General features: G+C 33.4%; 2 protein-coding genes across 2 annotated transcripts in view; both read right to left on the reverse strand.

The window, feature by feature from the left end:
- Positions 1-555: 555 nt before the first annotated feature.
- On the reverse strand, positions 556-10450 carry LOC134684407 (receptor-type guanylate cyclase gcy-13-like). The gene is made up of 10 exons (XM_063543691.1): positions 10317-10450; positions 7531-7640; positions 6038-6172; positions 5540-5761; positions 5046-5257; positions 4244-4351; positions 3058-3190; positions 1852-1988; positions 1213-1230; positions 556-672 (listed from the first exon to the last, which is right to left on the reverse strand). The coding sequence occupies exons 1-10, from the start codon at positions 10448-10450 to the stop codon at positions 556-558; spliced, it is 1326 nt and encodes a 441-aa protein (XP_063399761.1).
- A 3802-nt stretch (positions 10451-14252) lies between these two features.
- LOC134685346 (atrial natriuretic peptide receptor 1-like) overlaps positions 14253-19865 on the reverse strand; it is a 61614-nt gene continuing 56001 nt past the window's right edge. The window contains exons 23-24 of the mRNA XM_063545036.1: positions 19559-19650; positions 14253-14719 (exon numbers count right to left, since the gene is read on the reverse strand). Coding sequence (XP_063401106.1) covers positions 14426-14719; positions 19559-19650 — 386 coding nt within the window. The 3' untranslated portion in view covers positions 14253-14425. The remainder of the gene's footprint in view (positions 14720-19558; positions 19651-19865) is intronic.

The following is a 19865-nucleotide window of genomic DNA, read 5'->3' on the forward strand; positions in this document are numbered from 1 at the left end:
AAGTCAACAAAAGGTTAACAGAACAGAGAATACTAATTTTGGCATAACATTCTTGATGTCAATTAAATATGTATGACTTTTCAGATTTATTGTGTGTGGATTAACGAGACAATGGCATGATAACTTACCGATAGATAAGGAATACTGTTAACATTGCAGCAAATATACCACTACTAATACCAGAATATAAGGCCATTTTCGGTGCTGTGGCGAAAAACAATATAATGATAAATGATTTCGTGATATGAATAAAGGCAAAAGTAGAATTCGTAATGTGTAAATGCCTTGTTTACTATGGTCGTTTTCGTTTTGTTATGCTTTCCCCTGTCAGCTGCAATAGCAGGTTCGTTACTGACTGTATGGTTATTACCGCTGTGTTACATTTCGAGAGATAGTTTAATATAAATTGAAGAACATCAGAAATGGTTAAATCAATGTTGTCCGCAACCATGTATTCATTTCGAAACAACACATTCTGAACATTCAAACATGATGGTAACCACTTGTTATTTATCTTTTAGCTTTACCAATGTTGCACAAGAATGTATGATAAATTCACCTACTCTTTAAAGGACAAAATTCATTATAAAATCCACAAACAGGTGTGTCTGAAGGTATAACAGTACTACTGGTCAAACCGTTTCCCCAACGTATGTCATCAGCGTCTGCCACCTAAAAAAGAAATAAAACCAACAAAGAATTAGAAAACTATATGCTGTTGAATTGGCTTGCTAGATAATGTTATTTCTATTACTGTTTCTCTCCTATGGCTCTAAAGAAGGGTTCAGTACTGTTGTCTTCCATTCTGTATACAATGAAATTTAGAATGGAAATAGGGAAAGTGTTACAGACGAAACAATCCGCCCAAAGACACCAATGGGTATTCAAAAAGAAAAAAAGAAAATCGCACTAGGAAATCGCACTCGAGACGAGATTGGGTGTTTTAATAGTGCTTGCTCTAAACTATTCTTTATCAAAACAAACAAATTATATTCTGTAATCTTAATCATTATTTGTATCAATCGATACCATATCATATAGCAATCTTTGATATTAATTTTATCGATGTATGCGGTCCATTGGTATTTGACTTTCATATAAAATTACTGAAAGATACAAGAAACTGTACCATTTCCATATTTTGGAATGAGTAAACGAATGAATTGTTTTCCATAGAAATCTAAGATACATTATATAGTAGATTTTACTTACATGTCTCTCTGTTTTTATCTAAAATATTGGAAATTCTCCATGTTATTATTTACTGCACTTTTAAAAACACTAAAGCCCTTATTTTCAATTACTAGTATAAAGCGGGAAAATTAGGTGATTATGTATATCTACATTCTTTAAGCAGTCTCCAAATAAGTCACTGTACATCAACTTTAAGTATATCAAATAGTATAAATAGTTGAAATTGCAAGGAGTCTAGTATCTAAAATGAGACGATAAAGAAGAAAGTTCTGGTGCTATTTCTAGTGAATAAGAACAATTAAAAAGGAAATTCCCTGATCAAATGGCAAAATCAAAAGTGAAATTCGAAACTGAAAGAGTATAAAAAAGATTTTCTATATCCGAAAATATAGATCATATCATATTTGGCACTTTATGTTACAAATTTCGGTTTTTCTTTTAATAAATGAGTCATCTTAGAATATTAAGTATGAAAGTTAATTGGTATTTCATACGATTAGTTTATTCAATTATTGTTTTCTATACAAATGTTTCTTGTAGTTTTAAAAATACATTTTGATTTTGGCAGTGATATTTAAGCAGGACTTATATAATTGAGTTGAAGATGAATGTACAGAATATTGTTTTCTAATCGTACATGCAATGTACAAAGCATACCGGTTTTGTAGAATCATTATTCTTTGTATAGTATTGGTAAGCAACTAGTGAAAACATTCCAGTTCTGTTCAGATCGTAAATGGTCGTATAGGGCAATCTGTCTGCAAATTTACTAATCAATACCTGCCCAGACAAACCTAAATAGAAATGGAAAAAAAAAGTTACAATGCAAGTCTAAAATCGTAACATATTGTGTTTTATGATATTAATGTTGAATATAACAACGCCACAAAAGAATCTAACGAGTGTCAAAATGATGTATAAGGTAAACCAACAGACTGCTTTTCTGGTAAAAACGTTAGAACAAAGCATGAAATTTAACTATATATCAAGTAAGTTGCCCCTTGAACCTTGAACTTTTATTTGAGCCCTCATTAAACACAGTATAATTTAAATACCAGTGATTTGCGGTTCAAACACATAATGCATATGAATTTTTGGTGAAGGAATGAGGGACGAAAAATACCAGAGGGACAGTCATACTCATATATTGAAAATAAACTGACAACGCCATGGATTAAAATAAAATGACAAATAGACAAATAATAGTACAGAAGACACAACATAGAAAACTAAAGACTAAGCAACACGAACCCCGCCAAAACATGAGGGTGATCTCAGGTGCTCCTGTAGGGTAAGCAGATCCTGATCCACATGTGGCACCCGTCGTGTTGCTTATGTTATTACAAATCCGGTATATAGTCTTATTTGGTTTGTCACATTCGTGAAAAATGGAATAGTATTGTAGTTACTCCATAAGAAACATATCCGATATCATCTGTGTAACATACGAAATAAAAACATTGATTCTTAAGCTTGTAAGGTGTAAATCATCATTTAATTTATCTTAAATCAAATAACTATATGTTGTGTTTTATTGCCTCATATATCATCTTTCATAAAATAAAAATCGAACAAAAACTCTTTTTGGGGACGATAATAGACATTTTGGAAACTGACTTTCATATATTATGGTTATGATGACTTTTTTTGGAATTTTGGGTCCTCAGTGCTTTTTAACTTTGTACTTGTCTGTCTTTACTACTATTTTTATCTTAGCGTCACTGATGAGTATGAAGAAGAAACGCGCGTCTGGCGTATTAAATTTAAATCCTGGTACGTTTGATAAGCATTGGCTAGTAGTTTAAGCATATAATAAATGCATAAAAGTTTATTCCTAAATCAAAACCAGACATGATAGTATACCATGAAATGAGACTGAGATAGCAGCGTTCCTGATGATGGTTCCATTAACAGCAGTTACATTGCCACCAGTTGAGTTTAGAGTTAAACCATACAACATTACGCAGTCATGCAAGAAAATGGAATACGGATCAGGCTGAAATATAAATACTATAGTTCTGTAGATAAAACAAATTAAGCTAGATTTATTTTACTTCTTACTATTGATATATGAAGTTGATAATAGGAGTAAAACCAATCTCTACAATACATTAACCACCTGCTACGTCTCATCGGAATAAAATAACAGATGCCATAAGGTCCGATAATTCCGTTCTTCCGTAAAGTAAATGTCCGTCTATTTAGTTTATATATAGTTGAACGAACATACTTACCAGCCGAACATAAATATCGACAAACAACAACACACGATTCAGAGAGCTTGATTTGGTACAAGAACAAATTTTATGGGTTTAAAAAAAATATTAGTTTTACAATGCTTTCAAAGTTGAATCTTTATTCAAAATATAAAAGATATAGTTTTGCGAACAAACAAGTACTAAGTAACCATATGATATTACTTTAAAAAATGTCGCGCATTATAATCAACTTATTTATTGCGACTTTCCAAAGTCAGAAGCCTCAGGCTTTTTTTTAATCTTGAATGTTTTTTTTATTTTATTTTAGTTCATTTATATGCTTTAGAGTTTAGTATGACGTTAATTTTCACTGAACTATTAGTGGCTTCAAATGTTTGTTTAGTGGCCAGCTAAAGAGCGCCTCCAGGTGCTGGATGTTCTCACTGTGTTAAAGGCCCATTGGTGTCCTTCAGCTGTTTTCTGCACTTTGGTCGGGCTTTTTTCTCTGAATTATAAATTTACTTGTAAGAGAGGGACGAAAGATACCAAAGGGACAGTCAAACTCATAAATCTAAAACAAACTGACAACGCCATGGCTAAAAATGAAAAAAGAAAAAAAGAAAAACAATAGTACACATGGCACAATATAGAAAACTAAAGAATAAACAACACGAACCCCACCAAAAACTAGGGTTGATCTCAGGTGCTCCAGAAGGGTAAGCAGATCCTGCTCCACATGCGGCACCCATCGTGTTGCTTATGTGATTACAAATCCGGTAAATAGTATAATTCGGTAGGTGAAATTCATGAAAGGGAAGGGGATTGTAATTACGAATACTTATCTTACACACCTCAGCAGGATCAGGCATACTTATGTCATTACCAAATAATGACCTAGCTGCAGACTTGGCTTCAACCATCCACGATTGTCCAACATCCCTGATATCACCTAATATTACCTACAAATAATGAATGTTAAAAAAGAGAAAAATTATCCTGAAATATAATGCACATAAAAATATAGAAGGAGAAACTTTAAACAATTGCAAATTTTCTTTATTTTTCATTTACAATTACTTGGACACTTCAAAATTACTTGGCACTCTATGTCTTATATAAACAAATAAAATATGTACGGTGTGGGAATGAACAAAAGATGCCTAATGGCCATGATGATCACTAGTAATATTCTTTTACCTACATTTTGTGAACATCTGAATCGAAATGTTTTAAAGAGATGGTGCGAGGTAGATGGTTAGGTTCTTTGTAAAATATGATAGTAACAATAAAGATTTAAATTACAAACCAGTTCAATGACATCATAGGTACGCATTTTACGCAGGCGAAAAAAACCTTGAGGTTTCTTTGAATTTTCTACCTGAATATAAATTTACATGATGTAAAAAAAAGTCCTTACAGTAACCTATACTAGCGTTTACCCACCAGAGTCATTTGAATTCTGTTTGATGGTTACCTATCATACCAAAGCTCAATATTTGAAATATTATGGTTATAATAAAGATCGAAAGTAGTTTCCTGATTACAGATTATTATATAACTCCTCTATCTTAACAGATGCAAGAGGCAAAGGACGAGCCCTAGACAAAAAAAACACAAACAAATTAAATTATATAATACAGAGGTAATACTCACATATAACAAATTTTCGAATCCTCTCCTTGCATCATCATCGTCTAAATCACCATTTTCCCATAGTCCAGTACTTTCCAGGCGTTGTATGTCATTGGTCGATGGCATAGTTATTTTGACATAAATAAACTGATAGTCTCCATCAGACATTCCCAATTTATCAGCACGAATCATATACTTCCGCAGTTCATCATCCGAAATCACCAAAATAATAACTTAAATAAAATAAAGTTCTTTATGTACTCAAATATTGTTGCACTTTCGCGTATTTGATATGGTACAAAAACTTTGAAAAGTGTCTTTATTTTACGCTTTGGAAATGAAATATAAAAAAGTGCGTACTGTTTGATTCGTTGAATTTAATATGAGAGTAATTTATGTATATTGAAACATATGTATGTCCGTTTATACATTATTGTTTCTTTCAAAAGTGTAGTACGTTGTGCGAATGTATGTATTATATAACCCATGATATATATAAAGTAGTTCATACGTACTTCTAGCTTCATACTTAATTGCTTGGAACTTTTCATCAAGGGTTTTAACATCAACGATAGGAGCCACTTCATAACGATTCACCAGATTGAAACCAAGGATAGACCAAGAATCGATTGTAGATTCTAATGAATTTGCATAGGCAATACTCTCTGATGCTGAAGTTGCTATCATAACTAAACGATGCCAGTTCATTTCACTGAGAAATAATCCAACGTTTCCTCCTTAAATCATAAAACAAGTGAATCACATTTTATATATTATATTTTATGTAGAAAATACACTTTATGGTATTGCTTTGTGCTATTTAAATATCAGTCATCATGGTGTTTTGATCTTTTGTGGGTTTTTTTAATCTACCGATTAATGCAATTATATAAAAAAAAAAATTGTCTTTAGATATTGAATTGAGTTGCGACATAAGAAATTCAACAATTAAAAATTTCAAAAATACTTTAGTTCATCATATTCAAAAATACAGCTTTTGCCTTTGTTTTTACCTAGCTGCGACAGCGGATGAATAACACGAATTAATGTCGTCGCCTTGTCTTTGTTGTCGAAATTTTCATCATTTGCTAACCAACTAAACACTGGTATGTTTTTGTATGATGCTAGCTCTGCAACCGGTACCATGGCTGAAACAATAATGAGAAACACATATTGTCTTAACACTGTATTTCATTTTTAAGAAATCAAATGCATATGGAATTTACGATCAAACTCATTGGCATAAGGACTTTACATATATGGTACATTGTTAGATCAGGTTAGAAACATTGATATGTCTTATCATCTATGAAAGAGCAATCATTTTTTATCTAACGAATTATCTGTATCTTAAAATATCATAGGTAAGTAGTAGCGACAATTATGTTTTGATTTCCAAGTTATTGGAATCTTCAAATACGACACGAAAAAACATTGGATTTACTTGTCATGTTCATCGCAACGGAACCGAGAAGAGAGGCAGGTACTGTTTAAATTTCTGGACACCTGAGTTTTCCTTCTATCGTTTTAACAACACGAGTAGCAGAATGTACTTATGTGAAATAATGCTATTCTTTTATTTAACAGCATTATGCATAGTGTTTCTACTCTCCATCAGCTTTACCGCACATGGTATCTCTTTATGTGTTTTCAAAATAATCGTTTCAGTTATAGATAAAGCGTATTTTAAGAGGATTATTGTCGTAGAACACTGAAGGTCGACCAGATTGATTCTTTTTGCAATCATGACTCACCGGTGAGTGTTCTACGACAAGACCAATCTTTATTTATGCATTATCTGACTTGTATAGCGTCAAATAAATATTATTTTCTGCAAACAATTGCAGAATTAGCTTCCTATTTTAACAATCAAAGTTGTAATATTTCTTTTTTATGAGTTCACATTATTTGTTTCAAAATATAACAGGCGGTTCATTGGCGGTATTTTTAACTTATCAAAGATTGAATTTTAAAAAATGAATTCTCCAAATGGAAACATCAAAGCATCAAACGATAATAATTGAAAAGTAAACTATAGTTTGCATTTTTATGAAAGAAAACAATAACCTCTCACAGGTTACTATTATAATTGTATGCCTTGAAGCATATTTTATTGAAACATGGTATCATGGGTTAATTCTTCGAGAGAATGACCTTTCGTTTTGAGAGAAAATAACTCCATATAGGAGAAAGACTATTGTTTAATAAGTATTTCATCACAATGTAATTGTGCTTATCTACATGCTAGTAATGACCACCTACAATAGTAGTGGAGCAGTATACCTTCTGCTATGTGCCCGTCATTCGTTTAGTACATTGTTTACATTTTGCATGTGAATTTTTTTAATCAAATTTTAAACTATGACTATGACTCGATTTCTTTATCTAATGTACATGAACAGATGATATATCACAAACAGCGATTGTTTTCCGTCCATACATATTCTAGTTTTAACTTGTTTTCTTATTTGAAGTTATCATGTATTACAAATACACTACACATTACCTTCAGTACAAGGTGGTCCTATTATAACATCAGCATGGTGGTGTGTCAGGTAGTCAGTTAGTATCCCAATACTCTGTTTACTGGTACACCCAGAGTCTAAATAGGTCACACTTAAGAAAAAAAGAGGTAATTGAGCAATATTGTATGTAAATGTCTTCAATAGAAAAGAAATAAAGCTGAAGTACTTTTTGTTGTGGTTTGTATTTCAAAAATCCGTTCTACCTCTATACTGATGTCTCTCAGCAAAAAATATCTTCCCGTTCGATTTTGGATTTTAAACCTAATTAATAATGCATCAACGAAAAGTAAGCAGTAACATGTTTTTTAACATGCTCCAGACCTGGGATAGCATAGGCGCATAAAAAATATGGCCAGGTTAATCATGTTTGAAGGCACCAACCATTAGAACAGGCTATAAAAATCGGTTGAAAAGGGCTAAACACATCATATCAATACAAAGCAGAAAAAACATATTACAAAACCACAGGCACGTGGCAAGATATTTATACATCACTGAAAAGAAAAAGACAGAATATACAGATTTGGAGAGTACTTGCAGTCAATTAAAGCTTTTTTTAAAACCAATGGCAACTTCTTAAATTAAAAATTATGAAATGAAACAGTTCATATCAAACTTCCAATGAATTAAGTGTAAAGATATTATAACCAGTAGAACAAAAATGTGACCTTGGTCAATTTAATGATTTAGGTATCAACATATTGTAGTACAATGAATGTACGAAAGAGTATAACAATGATAGTTACTATGATTTCAATTTAACGTTAACACAATCAATATTTTTTCTTTTAAAATCAATTTTAATATTACAGTTTTGAATTGGTAACCTTTTAGATTAAGTTTATTCAAAGAACTGATCATCAGTTGACCTAGATCGAATCTACGCATCCGAGTGCGATAGACAACATCCCCGTAAATTTAGGGTATGTTATTCTGTAAAATAAAAGAGGTTTTCTACAGTGTAGCCAAATTTCTAATTGGAGCCAAATCTTATTATTGAAGGCAGAATTAAGTAAAAGTTTAAGTAGTTTATGGAAACGAAATCAATGACTGAACAATTCATTAGTTATAACATAGATTACGCTCATTGAAATAAAGTAAGTCATTATTTTTATACACTTTTCAATGTCTTTTTTTCTTCTTTTCTTAGTTTCATATGAATCGGAGTTCCTCCAGACACTTGTCAAAAATAAGAGGATCAAAGAAGCCAGATTATTTAATTTCACTTTCAGATATATTGATGATGTTCTTTCCATAAACAATCCGAACTTTTCTGATTGGGTTCCATTAATATATCCCCCAGAACTAGAGATTAAAGAAACAACAGACATGGCTTCCTCCGCCTCATTTTTAGACTTATATCTCGAATTTGACTTACACAGTCATCTCAGTACCAGAATCTATGACAAACGAGACGATTTTAATTTTGAAATTATAAATTTCCCCCACCTTAGTAGCAATATACCAACTTCACCTGCATATGTGATATATAACTTATTCGATATTCAAGAGCTTGCAGCTCCTCCTCAGACTTTGTAAAACGTCATCAGTGTCTGAGTAGAAAGTTGATGCACCAGGGGTATGTCAAAGAAAGTCTCGTCCTTTTTCTAAAAAAGATCCTCGGAAGGTACGAAGACCTTGTTGTTAGTGGCTTTGAACCAGCTGTCAGATAACTGCGAGACCAGTACTCTCAGATCTGTTCATTGTGTCTTTTTGTGTCGGGATGTATAAGTACCCGGACACATCCACTTGTATTTTTTGTCTATCTGATGAGTTAAGCCTTTTTCAACTGATTTTTATAGTTCGTTCTTATGTTGTACTGTTATACCACTACCCCAGGTTAGGGGGGTTGGGATCCATGTTTAACCCCGCCACATTATTTATGTATGTGCATGTCCCAAGTCAGGAGCCTGTAATTCAGTGGTTGTCGTTTGTTTATGTGTTATATATTTGTTTTTCGTTCATTTTTTTCACAGGCTTTGCTCATTGTTGAATGCCGTACGGTGACCTATAGTTGTTAATGTTTGTGTCATTTTGGTCTTTTTGTGGATAGTTGTCTCATTGGCAATCATACCACATCTTCTTTTCTATATTGGTACAGGACATTTTTTAGAGAAGAAAATGGTGGGTTGAACCTGGTTCTGTGGCATGCCAAACCTCCCACTTCAATGACAATGTAAAATATAACATTAAAATGACAACTTAACTTTACAGGACTACAATACAAATAAATAGGAGAACATATTGGACAAAGAAACACACGAATAATAGCTAACAATAATAGGCACCAGGTTTAAAATTTAATAAACCAGAATTGCGTAAAAAAATATGATTTGGATACTCTGTTCAGTAGTTTTCATAAATTTTCCGTTTATTATTTATGACATTGTGATTATTTGCACTTCTATACTTATCTTAACCTTAACTACAACGCTGAGTGTCAAATTTTGTGGAAGCCATATTTTTTTTTAATTTCTTGACGAATAATGTGTTCCAACTTTAATAAAACAATTTTATTTTTTTTAAATATTGTGTTTCTTTGTTATTCTTTTTTTTATCCGAAAAATATATCTTTTTTTATTTATATTTTTGAAACATAATGTTTAATCACATTAACCATCAATGTGTGACGAAAACACAAATAACACTCCAGAAGAACACCGATAATATGAATTATTTAGATTGATGTAGGCATATCATACATTTAGTAAGAAACTAAATCACAACTGTAGACATAACGAAGACTTTGAAATATATATATATTTACCTCACAGAATTGTTCGGTAATACTTGTTGTTTGTATATTTTCTGTAAAGCCAGGGCTAATGCTGGCAAAGAAGTTGAGGCATTTACTAAAACACTGGAATCTGGTTTAAGTTTATGTGGAGCCATCCAAACCATTTTGATAGCATCGGTCACTGTTAATCCAGTTAATATTAACGAGATGTATACGAAAATAGTGTCACTCATGGTAATGATATACACTGTAAAACCATTTGAAAATTTCTCAAAAACAAGGTTATATTCAACTATTGAACAAGTTAATAAATTAAAAGTGCAACTGAATGTTACTCAAAATGAAACCAAAAATTTGCATTAAAGTTTCTTGTTATTCTTCCAGAAAATTTTAAAGATGTATTTATTTCGACAGTCACGATTCGTGTTGTTTCATCAAAACGGTATGACGAATGTAAAGGGTATACGCAAATAACCAATAGGATTATTGTAATAACATTACATTAATGAATTTCAGACATAATCGTGAATGTCTTATCGTAAGGATATGGTCTTGATGATGAAACTAAAAGATAACACTAATTAACAGTAAACGAAACAATGATAACAACATTATGATTTAAACATTTTGTTGTTTTAATAATCTTGATTTTAATGCAAATATTAAGAAATGAAATGTGTAATCAAAAACACATTTCTTCTAATTAAAAAAGTCAATACTATTTCTAATTTTCAAACATGTGCTATTAATATTTAACCTCCTTTGTAAGTGAGCGTGATTTTAATACGAATCAAACGGAACACTGCAAGCTTAAGGTTGTTGTCGACATGTTCAGTTGCAAGAATTAGAAAACTGATTCCATACAGGGCAATCTAAAACCATTTTGTGAAAATAGACGGATAACCAACAGCATACAAAGCATAATATCAATAAATGAAAAATAATTCTAATAAAGTCGACAATAAACTGACAACGCAATGGCAAATAAAGTAGACAATAAACTGACAACACCATGGCAAATAAAGTCGGCAATAAACTGACAACGCAATGGCAAATAAAGTCGACAATAAACTGACAACGCCATGGCTAATAAAGTCGACAATACACTGACAACGCCATAGCTAATACAGTCGACAATAAACTGACAACGCAATGGCAAATAAAGTAGACAATAAACTGACAACGTCATGGCAAAAAAAGTCGGCAATAAACTGACAACGCAATGGCAAATAAAGTCGACAATAAACTGACAACGCCATGGCTAATAAAGTCGACAATAAACTGACAACGCCATGGATAATAAAGTCGACAATAAACTGACAACACAATGGCAAATAAAGTAGACTATAAACTAACAACACCATGGCAAAAATGTCGGCAATAAACTGACAACGCAATGGCAAATAAAGTCGACAATAAACTGACAACGCCATGGCTAATAAAGTTGACAATAAACTGACAACGAAATGGCAAATAAAGTAGACAATAAACTGACAACACCATGGCAAATAAAGTCGGCAATAAACTGACAACGCAATGGCAAATAAAGTAGACAATAAACTGACAACGCAATGACAAATAAAGTAGACAATAAACTGACAACGCCATGGATTAATAACGTCGACAACAATCAACTGACAACGCCATGGCAAATAAAGTCCACAATAACCTGACAACGCCATGGCAAATAAAGTCCACAATAACCTGACAACGCCATGGCAAATAAAGTCGACTATAAACTGACAACGCCATGGCTAATAAAGTTGACAATAAACTGACAACGCCATGGCTAATAACGTCGACAACAATAAAATGACAAAGCCATGGCAAATAAAGTCGACAATAAACTGACAACGCCATGGTTAATAACGTCGACAATAACCTGACAACGCCATGGTTAATAACGTCGACAACAATATACTGACAACGCCATGGCGAATAAAGTCGACAATAAACTGACAACGCCATGGCAAATAAATTCGACAATAAACTGACAACGCCATGGCAAATAAAGTCGACAATAAACTGACAACGCCATGGCAAATAAAGTCGACAATAACCTGACAACGCCATGGCAAATAAAGTCGACAATAACCTGACAACGCCATGGCAAATAAAGTCGACTATAAACTGAAAACGCCATGGCTAATAAAGTCGACAATAAACTGACAACGCCATGGCTAATAACGTCGAAAACAATAAAATGACAAAGCCATGGTAAATAAAGTCGACAATAACATGACAACGCCATGGCAAATAAAGTCGACAATAATCTGACAACGCCATGGCAAATAAAGTCGACAATAAACTGACAAGGCCATGGCTAATAACGTCGACAACAATATACTGACAACGCCATGGCGAATAAAGTCGACAATAAACTGACAACACCATGGCTTATAAAGTCGACAATAAACTGACAACGCCATGGCAAATAAAGTCGACAATAAACTGACAACGCCATGGCAAATAAAGTCGACAATAAACTGACAACGCCATGATAAATAAAGTAGACAATAAACTGACAACGCCATGGCTTATAACGTCGGCAACAATAAAATGACGTGCCATGGCAAATAAAGTCGCCAATAAACTGACAACGCCATGGCTTTTAACGTCGACAACAATATACTGACAACGCCATAGCGAATAAAGTCGACAATAAACTGACAACGCCATGGCAAATAAAGTCGACAATAACCTGACAACGCCATGGCAAATAAAGTCGACAATAAACTGACAACGCCATGGCTAATAACGTCGACAACAATAAAATGACAAAGCCATGGTAAATAAAGTCGACAATAACCTGACAACGCCATGGCAAATAAAGTCGACAATAAACTGACAACGCTATGGCTAATAACGTCGACAACAATATACTGACAATGCCATGGCGAATAAAGTCGACAATAAAATGACAACACTATGGCTAATAAAGTCGACAATAAACTGACAACGCCATGGCAAATAAAGTCGACAATAAACTGACAACGCCATGGCTTATAACGTCGACAACAATTTACTGACAACGTCATGGCTAATAAAGTCGACAAAAAACTGACACTGCCATGGCCAATAAAGTCGACAATAAACTAACAACGCCATGGCTAATAAAGTCGCCAATAAACTGACAACGCCATGGCAAATAAAATCGATAATGAACTGACAAAGCCATGGCAAATAAAATAAACAATAAACTGTCAACGCCATGGCAAATAAAGTCGACAATAATTAACTGACAACGCCATGGCTAATAAAGTAAAAGACAAAAACGTAAAAAACAGTTTACAAAACACAACATTCAGAGAGAAAAAATAGTTTGAGCAACATTGTTCCAACCGAAAACCAGGGTGATATCTGGTGATCTTATGAATGGTAAGCAGATCCTGCTCCCATGCGGAACCCGTTGCTTATGTAATTACAAACCCGATGATTTTCAAATTTGGTATGTTAACATTTTGGTGTCATGGGGTTTTCCTTTTCCTTCCTAGTGCCTTTACAAATATTTTGTTTTTAAATCTTGACTTTGGCAAATTAAATAATACAATAGATCATTCCTGGTTCTGATCATTAGTAAACTAGGATGGTTCGTAAAATTTAGGCTACCACTGAAAAATAGGTAATGATGGACAGGAAAAGAAAATCAGTATAACTTTGGTTTGACAGATAAACGTAGTCCTTTTCATTTCTGATTTTATTAACCAAAGGTATATTAGTAATGAGACGTAAGGTCGAATGTTTTAATGATTTCCCGGATGGTTTGTGTACGAATACCTCCCTTTTCATTCGTTTATTTATTATTTTCAGCTGGTTTTGTGACCTGATTTGTCTTGCCCATACCAACACAAATATACAGTTTCTTTGTATCGCTCTATTTCCGTGAGATTTTAATTATTCTAGCATTTTTTACAGTGTAGTTCTTTGCATATATTTTTTAAAATATTATCGAATACTTTTAATGCAAAAACTAGTGACATTTATAAACAGAGTCAAGACAAGTAGTAAAATAATATGTCTAATTTTCAAATGTAAAGATAATGAAAAAATAACAAAATATCACATTTATGAACTGGGAAAATTGTTCGTTAACAATTGCACTAAGTCTTGTAAAAAATGAAATAACTTGAATTATTCTATTAATGGTCAGCATCTTCTTGGTCACTGTCGAACAACTGTAAACTTGGAGTTTTGATAGAAAGTTGAATTAAATCTGCAGATGGAAGCTTATTCTGTCCATCTTTGAAAACGTCAGAGTGTTTGATTTTCTCACATAAATCGGGTAGAGTTTCTTCCTCTGAACTTTCTGTGTCCTCTATTTCTTGATCCCTATTTTCTCTCAGATGAGAGTAGTACTGTTTAGACGAGTCTTGACTAGATATATTTTCTTTCTTTATTCCTTCCAACCAGTAGGTTGTCATACTGCCCTTCCCCTGAGAACAAAAAACACATTTAATGAATTCAACAAACATAAATTACAAGTACACGCTTGTAACAATTTACAAAACTTTGAATTTTGAAATACTGAGGCTTTTGTACATAAGAAATAGATTATTATTATTATAAAGGTCTTACAAAACCTTTGAATAGACTTATTAAGAAGGGATATAATTACGATACTGTTGTCAAGTTATTAAAGATTGCATATTTTGGCGTTAATATTGAGTCACTGATAAGGTCTTTGCGTCGGAACTAAACACATTTATTCTAAAAACAGTTGTTGGCATGACACGGGTTATGTTCTTCTCATATATGTTATGATGGTTTGATACTAAACCCCAAACGGGAAGGATTGTGCCTGATGTTCATATGATGAAATCATAATCTTTCAGTCAGTTTAATTGAAGTCTGGAGCTGGCATGTCAGTTAACTGCTAGTAGTCTGTTGTTATTTATGTATTATTGTCATTTGGTTTATTTTCTTTGGTTACATCTTCTGACATCAGACTCGGACTTCTCTTGAACTGAATTTTAATGTGCGTATTGTTATGCGTTTACTTTTCTACATCGGTTAGAGGTATAGGGGGAGGGTTGAGATCTCACAAACATGTTTAACCCCGCCGCATTTTTGCGCCTGTCCCAAGTCAGGAGCCTCTGGCCTTTGTTAGTCTTGTATTATATGTATTTTAGTTTCTTGTGTACAATTTGGAAATAAGTATGGCGTTCATTATCACTGAACTAGTATATATTTGTTTAGGGGCCAGCTGAAGGACGCCTCCGGGTGCGGGAATTTCTCGCTACATTGAAGACCTGTTGGTGACCTTCTGCTGTTTTTTTTTTTTTTTTTTATTTGGTCGGGTTGTTGTCTCTTTGACACATTCCCCATTTCCATTCTCAATTTTATCATTGCTGTATTTGGCAAAACTTTTTGTAATTGTTGGTCCTCAATGCCATTCAACGTCGTTCTTTATTTGTATCTTTTTTTCGATTCGAGCGTCACTGCAGTCTTTTGAAGACGAAACGCGAGTAATTTCATTCCTGGTAGCTATGATGAGTTTTATATATAATACATACAATATTTGGTCTTTTAATGAAACAAAATTAAAAAATGCATTTTTTTCTAATATACCCAATTTTTCAACGGCGTTAAACAAAATCTGATTCACACTTACAAAAAATTGCGTACAGTTAATAAGTTTATATGATAAAAGAGGGACGAAAGATACCAAAGGGACAGTCAAACTCGTAAATCTAAAACAAACTGACAACGCCATGGTTAAAAATGAAAAAGACAAACAGAAAAACAATAGTACACATGACACAACATAGAAAACTAAAGAATAAACAACACGAACCCCACCAAAAACTAGGGGTGATCTCAGGTGCTCCGGAAGGGTAAGCAGATCCTGCTCCACATGCGGCACCCGTCGTGTTGCTTATGTGATTACAAATCCGGTAAATAGTCTAATTCGGTAGGTCAAATTCATGAAAGGGAAGGGGATTGTAGTTACGACGTAAGGAACATATCCGATATCATTTGTGAAACGGTTATTCCATAACGGTCAACCAACTCGTGATGGCGTCCGTAAAATTTACGAAGGGATGATTTCAACTTCACCATTTGGAACTATTGGTTTAATAGCTTCCTTGTTAGCAGTAACCCTCTATCAAGAAAATCATGATAGGAAATGCAAGCACGGGAATATCGTATCAATTGGGAGATATATACCCCGTATGCAGGTGCTGCTGGAATGTTGCTACTTAGAAATGGAAAGTTCACAATTGGAAAGCTGAAATCATCTCTTTTGTCGTAAAGTTTTGTCTTCAACCGACCCTCATTGTCAATTTCTAGATGTAAGTCAAGATATGAAGCCGACTTAACTGTATCTGTAGTATCCTTTATCTCCAATTCCAATAATATAGGGTTATTGCATGAATATTGGGGAATATTGTTCCGAGTAGAATTTTATATTGCACGAGCTTGCGAGTGCAATATATGTTCTACGAGGGACAATATTTCACAATATTCATGCAATAACCCTTTTATTGTATAGCAATATAATATTTGAAAGTAAAAAATGGTGTAAACTAAGATTTTGTCGTTGATGACGTCATGAATTTTGAAGATTTATTGCACTAGTGCAACATTGGAATTTATTGCACGCTAACTTTTGGTTACTTTCTGTGGGAAATATTATATTGCTATACAATAATATATATTGTACAACATTTTGTTTGCAGGAAATCCGTTTTGTAGGGCTGTTAATTTTGAAAAATGACCATAGACAAGTGAATAGCTGCTTACCCTTCCAGAGGAATTGAGATCACCCATACCTTTAGTGTCGCTTGTGGTATTTTCTGGACTGTTGTTTTACTTTTCGCTTTTTTTTTTCTTTTTCTTTTTTGTTATTTTGACAATGCCGTTGCTAGTTTATACTAGATTTATGAGTTTGAATATCCTTGTGATAGCTTCCACCTCTTATTAGGTATAACGGGTTATTTTCGCGGGTGTAAAAATTCGCGATTTTCATTGAATAAGGTATACGAAATATTTTGGCGGATTCATAATTTTTGTCAATACCTTTGCATGTACACTTTTAAATTGGAAGAATTTGATTTGTCGATTTTGTTTTCCCGCAAAGATGTTTAACCCCGCCGCATTTTTGCGCCTGTCCCAAGTCAGGAGCCTCTGGCCTTTGTTAGTCTTGTATTATATGTATTTTAGTTTCTTGTGTACAATTTGGAAATAAGTATGGCGTTCATTATCACTGAACTAGTATATATTTGTTTAGGGGCCAGCTGAAGGACGCCTCCGGGTGCGGGAATTTCTCGCTACATTGAAGACCTGTTGGTGACCTTCTGCTGTTTTTTTTTTTTTTTTTTATTTGGTCGGGTTGTTGTCTCTTTGACACATTCCCCATTTCCATTCTCAATTTTATCATTGCTGTATTTGGCAAAACTTTTTGTAATTGTTGGTCCTCAATGCCATTCAACGTCGTTCTTTATTTGTATCTTTTTTTCGATTCGAGCGTCACTGCAGTCTTTTGAAGACGAAACGCGAGTAATTTCATTCCTGGTAGCTATGATGAGTTTTATATATAATACATACAATATTTGGTCTTTTAATGAAACAAAATTAAAAAATGCATTTTTTTCTAATATACCCAATTTTTCAACGGCGTTAAACAAAATCTGATTCACACTTACAAAAAATTGCGTACAGTTAATAAGTTTATATGATAAAAGAGGGACGAAAGATACCAAAGGGACAGTCAAACTCGTAAATCTAAAACAAACTGACAACGCCATGGTTAAAAATGAAAAAGACAAACAGAAAAACAATAGTACACATGACACAACATAGAAAACTAAAGAATAAACAACACGAACCCCACCAAAAACTAGGGGTGATCTCAGGTGCTCCGGAAGGGTAAGCAGATCCTGCTCCACATGCGGCACCCGTCGTGTTGCTTATGTGATTACAAATCCGGTAAATAGTCTAATTCGGTAGGTCAAATTCATGAAAGGGAAGGGGATTGTAGTTACGACGTAAGGAACATATCCGATATCATTTGTGAAACGGTTATTCCATAACGGTCAACCAACTCGTGATGGCGTCCGTAAAATTTACGAAGGGATGATTTCAACTTCACCATTTGGAACTATTGGTTTAATAGCTTCCTTGTTAGCAGTAACCCTCTATCAAGAAAATCATGATAGGAAATGCAAGCACGGGAATATCGTATCAATTGGGAGATATATACCCCGTATGCAGGTGCTGCTGGAATGTTGCTACTTAGAAATGGAAAGTTCACAATTGGAAAGCTGAAATCATCTCTTTTGTCGTAAAGTTTTGTCTTCAACCGACCCTCATTGTCAATTTCTAGATGTAAGTCAAGATATGAAGCCGACTTAACTGTATCTGTAGTATCCTTTATCTCCAATTCCAATAATATAGGGTTATTGCATGAATATTGGGGAATATTGTTCCGAGTAGAATTTTATATTGCACGAGCTTGCGAGTGCAATATATGTTCTACGAGGGACAATATTTCACAATATTCATGCAATAACCCTTTTATTGTATAGCAATATAATATTTGAAAGTAAAAAATGGTGTAAACTAAGATTTTGTCGTTGATGACGTCATGAATTTTGAAGATTTATTGCACTAGTGCAACATTGGAATTTATTGCACGCTAACTTTTGGTTACTTTCTGTGGGAAATATTATATTGCTATACAATAATATATATTGTACAACATTTTGTTTGCAGGAAATCCGTTTTGTAGGGCTGTTAATTTTGAAAAATGACCATAGACAAGTGAATAGCTGCTTACCCTTCCAGAGGAATTGAGATCACCCATACCTTTAGTGTCGCTTGTGGTATTTTCTGGACTGTTGTTTTACTTTTCGCTTTTTTTTTTCTTTTTCTTTTTTGTTATTTTGACAATGCCGTTGCTAGTTTATACTAGATTTATGAGTTTGAATATCCTTGTGATAGCTTCCACCTCTTATTAGGTATAACGGGTTATTTTCGCGGGTGTAAAAATTCGCGATTTTCATTGAATAAGGTATACGAAATATTTTGGCGGATTCATAATTTTTGTCAATACCTTTGCATGTACACTTTTAAATTGGAAGAATTTGATTTGTCGATTTTGTTTTCCCGCAAAGATAAGCGAAAATAAGCGAAATTTAACACCCCGCGAAAATAACCCGCTATACGGTATCATACATATTCATACGGACAAAGTCTTATGCGATACCTTGTTCGCTTCTTGGTTTTGGTTATATTTATGAATGTTTATACAGAAAATCATTTCATTTTACCTTTATCGTTAGATCGCCTCTTTTCTGGAGTTCAAATAATCCTGTTTCCTTCAACATATTAGCTGTTGCACTACTCATATGAATTTTCAAAGCTAAAAAATAAGACGAAAAATATTGCCCCTTATTTCAAACGGGTTAAGTTTGTGCGTATATTAGTAGCTATAGGTACTTTTTTGAAGTAATGTTAATGAAAAGAAGAATGTTTTCGCGTTTGTTTCTATTTTCTGGTTTTGTTTCTTACTTATTTTTATCAAAACTTACCACCAGTCCTACTTTACAACAAACTTGTACAAAACCAAAGAAAACA

Source organism: Mytilus trossulus, chromosome 9 (genome assembly GCF_036588685.1).
Source record: "Mytilus trossulus isolate FHL-02 chromosome 9, PNRI_Mtr1.1.1.hap1, whole genome shotgun sequence".
NCBI lineage: Eukaryota > Metazoa > Mollusca > Bivalvia > Mytilida > Mytilidae > Mytilus > Mytilus trossulus.